This window comes from Octodon degus, unplaced genomic scaffold (assembly GCF_000260255.1).
Source record: "Octodon degus isolate 3935 unplaced genomic scaffold, OctDeg1.0 scaffold00245, whole genome shotgun sequence".
Taxonomy (NCBI): domain Eukaryota; kingdom Metazoa; phylum Chordata; class Mammalia; order Rodentia; family Octodontidae; genus Octodon; species Octodon degus.
This window is the reverse complement of record NW_004524821.1, coordinates 532,597-538,311: the sequence shown is the minus strand read 5'-3', so window position 1 is coordinate 538,311 and position 5,715 is coordinate 532,597. Positions and strand designations below refer to the sequence as shown.

Here is a 5,715-nt window from a genome sequence, read left to right as displayed (position 1 = left end):
ATTTTTGTGTGTGTGGCCAGCTCAGCTCACCAGGGGGCGGGGCTGGCTGGCATGTGGTGCTGGGGGATTGAACCGCGGTCCCTGTGCTTTGTTTAGCTTAGTTTGTTCTAAGTAGGTGCCTTAGACCACTGAGCCATCTCACCAGCCACCCTGTTTGTTTTTGAGACAGGGTCTTGCTGTATAGTTTAGCCTGACCTGGACCTGGACCTGGACCTCGTGGCAATCCTGCTTCAGCCTCCCAAGTGCTGGAATTACAAGCATGTGCCTCCACGCCCAGCACTTAACACCTAGTTCTTAAAAATGACCAAATACGTTATCTAAGGATAGTCCCATTCCCTCAGGGACATAGCTCAGTAGATGCGCAAGATCCTGAGTTCAATTCCTGGTTCTATAAAATAAATAAATAAATAAATTGAGGCAAGAAATTTTTTAAAGACAGAAATAAGGAGAATTACATGAAATGTTTTGAAATAATAATTCCTTGGTACAAGGACCAATAATAAGGGTAGCTGTAGTGTAAAAGTGACGAGTAGTTTCTAAGAAATATGTCTTATGTGAAGTTGTAGCTTTTGTGCAAAGTTATGGGTCTGGCAGAATTTTTTTTGTCCTTTTTGAGACCAGGTCTAGATACGCCTTCAGGCTGGCCTTGAGCTCACTTTGTAGCCCAGGCTGGTCTTGAACTCATGATCCTCCTGCTTCAGCCTCCCAAGAGCTGGGATTACAGGAGTGGGGCACCATGCCAGCTAGCAGAGTCTTATGATAGCTGCTGTAATCAGGCAGTCATCTGGGAGAACCCTTCCTTCATGGGGTTGATACAAGCAACTCCATTTTTATTTTCATGACTTTCTTGTAACTGTCAAGAACTTCAGAGCTAGGTCTCTACGCTTCAGCCACACTCCTATAAATTAATAGCATTATCTGCATTCTACAAAGGAGGACTCTAAGGCTAAAAAAGGCTACGGACCTTGCTATAGTAGCACAGCTGTGCAAACGTGTTGTGTTGTGTCCTGTTGTGTTTTGTTGGAAAGAGTGTCTGGCCTGAATAGAATCTCAGCACTTGAACTTGTTGCAAGTTTGAGACCAATCTGGGGTACAAAGTAGCCTGGGCTCAAGGCCTGCCTGCATGGTCTCAAAAAGACAAAAAAAAAAAAGAAAGAAAATAAGTAATCTCACTATATAGTTCTGGCTGGCCTAACACTCACTGTATATCCCAGGTTGGCCTTGAACTTGTAGCCATCCTCCTGCCTTAGCCTCTTAGAGTGCTGAGATTACAGGTGTGCACTATCATGCGTGGCTAGCCAGCTGTTGTTACCTTTATGTGCACTCCATTCCAAGCATACTCTCTATATTTTTCCTCAAAATTTACATTAAGCTCTTGGGCTACCTTTTGCTTTGGTGGATATTTCAGTAGTTCTTCCTGCAATAAGTGCCTTTTATTGTTGTTCAGATACCAGATCATGCACTTAATGAAAAATGCTCCATTTATAATAAAAGCCTGTTTTATGGTTAGTAAAAGTCATTTTAGCTGACTTGTTGCAGGAAGCATTTTTCTTTTTTGGTACCAGGGATTGAACTCAGGACCCTGTGCTTGCCAGGTAGGTGCTTAAGCCGAGCTACTATTTTGCAATCAGTGTTAATCTAATACAACGAGTCAGTATTTTTCTAGGGGCTGGGGAGATAGCTTAGTGGTCTAAGCACCAGCCTTGCAAGTACAAAGATCTGAGTTTGATTCCTGGTACCACGTGCCTTGCCAGTGCCATGCAGACCCCAAAACTGGGCGTGGTGGTGGCACACAGGAGTAATGCCTGCGCTGGGGAAGCTAAGACAGGAAATTCATTCACTATGAGTCTGAACTGTGTAGTGAGACCCTGTATCCAATAAATAAATAACTAATTTCTAAATTGTAGAATCTTCTCTCAAGATCCTTTGCTCTCTGTTTTAGGGTCATAAAGGATTTCATGATTCAGGGTGGAGATTTTGTTAATGTAAGTACTATCGTATTGGTCAAAGATTCACAGGTTTAGCTTTTGTTGTGACTGCTGCTGCTGTTAGTTTTGCTCTTGAGAACAATAGCTGAGTTTGATGAAGGGAGGATGACCTTAAGGATTCTGTTTAAGGCTTTGTCAAGTTGCTTTATTACCCAGGCTTCAATCTGTTTGTGTTAAAAGCAGGGAAGATGCTGCTACTTATTCCACAGGGTTGTTGGAAGAGGTAAGAAAGCTAGTTTAAGCAGAAATTGAGAGTTTATGGTAAGGTTTTTTGTTTTGTTTAGTGGTTGTTTTTTTTTTTTTTTTTTTTTTTTTGCGGAACCAGGGATTGAACTCTGGCCCTTGCACTTGCCAGGGAAGTGCTTATTCCACTGAGCCATTTCCCCAGCCCTAATGGTAAGGTATTACAAAGAAAAAAATCAAACCAGGAACTAGAAAGCCACATAGAAACAAGGTGATTCTTTTTTTGGTTTCTCTGTTGTTCTCTACACATCTGCAGTACAAAGATAATCACTGCCAGCTCCTCGTTTTATATGATACATATTCAATCTCTGAGAGACCTTTTTCTACTACCAGATACCTAGAGAAGGGGTTCTAGTTCGCTCAGTGTGAGTTTGGTGTTTTTGCCTGGTCCAGTAAACTGTGGCCAGGAGGATAGTATTCTGTACAGACCAGACTGTTAAGGGCTCACCCACTCACATAGACATTTTGAAGGAGTAGAGTGGCAGTCACTGAAGTGGGTCCTTTTATGTCCTGCAGACATGAGGGTCTTTGGGAATGTCAGGAATGTGATCACTGTTATAATGTTCCCTGCTTCACTGGTCTTAACTGACGTTTCTAGATAAACAGCTGTTACTATATTAGTCTGTGCCAGTCCCTGCCCAGTGTTTGGGTGTGCAGGTGTCTTGCTTGGTTCTTCCTTTGATTCTGAGATAGGACCAAAGAGGTATGGTTTTTTTTTTTTTTTTAATTATTTTATTTGTGTGTGTGTGTGTGTGTGTGTGTGTGGCCAGCTCAGCCCAGCAGGGGGCGGGGCTGGCTGGCATGTGGTGCTGGGGGATTGAACCACGGTCCCTGTGCTCTGCTCAGCTTAGACCACTGAGCCATCTCACCAGCCCCAAGGTATGGTTTTGGAGGTGACCAGCAACAGTAAAAGTAGGCTGGTGGGGATTAAACTGAGGTCTCATATATCCTAGATGCATAGTCCATCACTGAATACATCCCTAGTCCTTATGTTGTTTTTTTTTTTAATTATTTATTTGTGTGTGTGTGTGTGTGTGTGTGTGTCCAGCTCAGCCCACCAGGGGGCGGGGCTGGCTGGCATGTGGTGCTGGGGGATCGAACCGTGGTCCCTGTGCTTTGCTAAGCTTGTTCTAAGTAGGTGCTTTAGACCACTGAGCCATCTCACCAGCCCCCTTATGTTGTTTTGAGATAGGATCTCACTAAGTTGTCTAGGCTGGCCTTGAGCTTGGGCTTCAGTCTCAGTGTCCAGAACAGCTGGGATTACAGGTAGAGAACCTTCATTCTTGGACCAAAATAGGCCTTTAAAAAACTAGGCTTTAGGTGCAGTTGTATTCTTCCTTTGGTTTCTTTCACTCCAAGCTGCTAACACTTCCTTTCTCTCTACTCAGGGAGATGGTACTGGAGTCGCCAGTATTTACCGGGGCCCATTTGCAGATGAAAATTTCAAACTCAGACACTCAGCTCCAGGCCTGCTTTCCATGGTAAGTGAGGTCCAGTTAAGACTTTGGGCTAGAGAGACTGGACGTGGTGGTGTGTACCTGTATTCCCAGCACTTGGGAGGCTAAAAAGAGAAGAATCGCTATGAGTTGGATCTGCGTAGTGAGACCCTGTCAGTAGACCCTGTACTAAATACAAAAATAATAATGATCTGAGTATAAGACTTTGGGCTAGATTAACAGCACTTAGCTTCTGGGCCCTTGTTGAAGCTCAGTCTTGCCTCAGGTTGTTCTCTTGCTTGGCCAGGATTTACGTCTGCCACCTGTACCTCTTTTCCTAGCTTGGTTTCATTTTGTTGAGCAGCACCTGCTAGCAGGTTAGGGAACGAAAACTGACTCTGATGCACCGCTTACCTCTATTTGAGCCTGGACATGCGGCCTTACTGCTCCGAATGCAGGCAGTTGTGCTTTCAAGACCTGATGTTTACCCACTCATAGTCCTACTTAGGCCTACAGCCAGGAACACACACTGCCTGCTGGCCACTCACCTTTTTTTGCTCACTACTGCTGCTCCTATGTCCCAGCACCTCTTCCTTCTCCATTTATAATCCTCACTGAGAAATTCCAGTCCCATTCCCAGTCCTGTGCCTTTATCACTTACAGCCCCTGATCTAGCCCACACGGCTCCGTCTCCTTCATGCTGACTTCCCCTTGTTTACCCCCTCATTCATCCTTTCCCTTACTTTTTTTTACTTCCTACCACAGATTTCCCTCCATAAGTACTCTAGTTCTCGCTTCTCAGCCACAATATTTGCATACGATTCTCTGTCCTATTTGCTCAGTCTTCACTCATCCCTTTAGGTATTCATTAGAGATCAGCTCATAGCCACTCTGCTCAGGCCTCATGATAAGGATACAAGCATGATTGCTGCCACTGTAACACTTAACATCTAATGAGAAACAGATATGGAGAATAAATCAGCCAGTGTGGTGTAGTCGGTGCCATTAGTACATCAAGATGGGGACTCCTCAGTGTACACAGAGGAATGTGAGGACCCAGAGGAGTGATGGTGGTTGCTGTGGAGAAGCTTTTGCACAGGTGTCTTATTTACTCTTCTCTCATTGCTGGGACTAATACCCGACACTCAAAATGAAGGAAGGAAAGGTTTATTTAGCTCACAGTTACTGGAGGTTTCAGTCCACACTCAGCTGGCTCCAAGGCACAGCGGCACATGGCAGAGGGCAACCTTTCATGGCAGCGGCAAAGAGCAAGAGCGCAAGGGAGAGGTAACAGCAGCTCAAGCAGCTAGCTTCTCTTCCCACCTTACATTGAAATGCAAATTACCTGCCCCAGAGCAGGTGCAGCAGCCACACCCACAGTAATCACAAACTCCAGAAGCTGCCCCAAGACTGCATGAGGCTTTGGGGGGACACCTAAACACAAACCATAACAAGAGGGAAGAATATTTGAGTTTTTAAAGGAATTCTGTATCAATTGACATGGGAAGAAAGAGCATTGTGGGATCCAGCAAATAGGCTCTTCAGGACCTTCATCCTTGCAAAAGGAAGACAGCTTATTAAAAGATAAGAAGTAGGGCCTGGGAGATGGCTCTGTAGGATAAGTGCTTGATTGGCAAACGCAAGGATCTGAGTTCAATCCCCGGTTCCGCCAAAAAAAAAAGAAAAAAAAAAGATAAGTGATGAGAACATAGGATGTGCTTTGGGGAGGGAATGCCCAGTCAACTGGAGGGCCAGGGGACCTAGCTCCCAAAGGGTTTCACAGCCAGAGAAAGGATAAGGGTGTGGACCTTTGTAGGTTTCAGAGAGTCGTAATATACTTTTTTAACTGAGGTTGATCAACTTTGTGTTTCAAAATGAAGACCCTGGTTTACATGTGAATGGCATGTAAGGATGCAGGGAAACCATTTAGGAGCCTGCACTAATAATTGAACAAAAAAGATAATAGAAATAGATCTTTTCAAATGGAACAAATAGGGGCTGGTGAGATGGCTCAGTGGTCCAAAGCACCTACTTAGAACAAGCTTAGC

The 5,715-nt window shown here is 44.5% G+C and overlaps 1 protein-coding gene across 1 annotated transcript in view; it reads left to right on the top strand.

Annotated features, from left to right (window-relative positions):
• Positions 1-5,715, top strand: part of Ppih (peptidylprolyl isomerase H) — a 14,340-nt gene that overhangs the window by 2,678 nt on the left and 5,947 nt on the right. The window contains exons 5-6 of the mRNA XM_004645940.2: positions 1,943-1,985; positions 3,620-3,712. Coding sequence (XP_004645997.1) covers positions 1,943-1,985; positions 3,620-3,712 — 136 coding nt within the window. The remainder of the gene's footprint in view (positions 1-1,942; positions 1,986-3,619; positions 3,713-5,715) is intronic.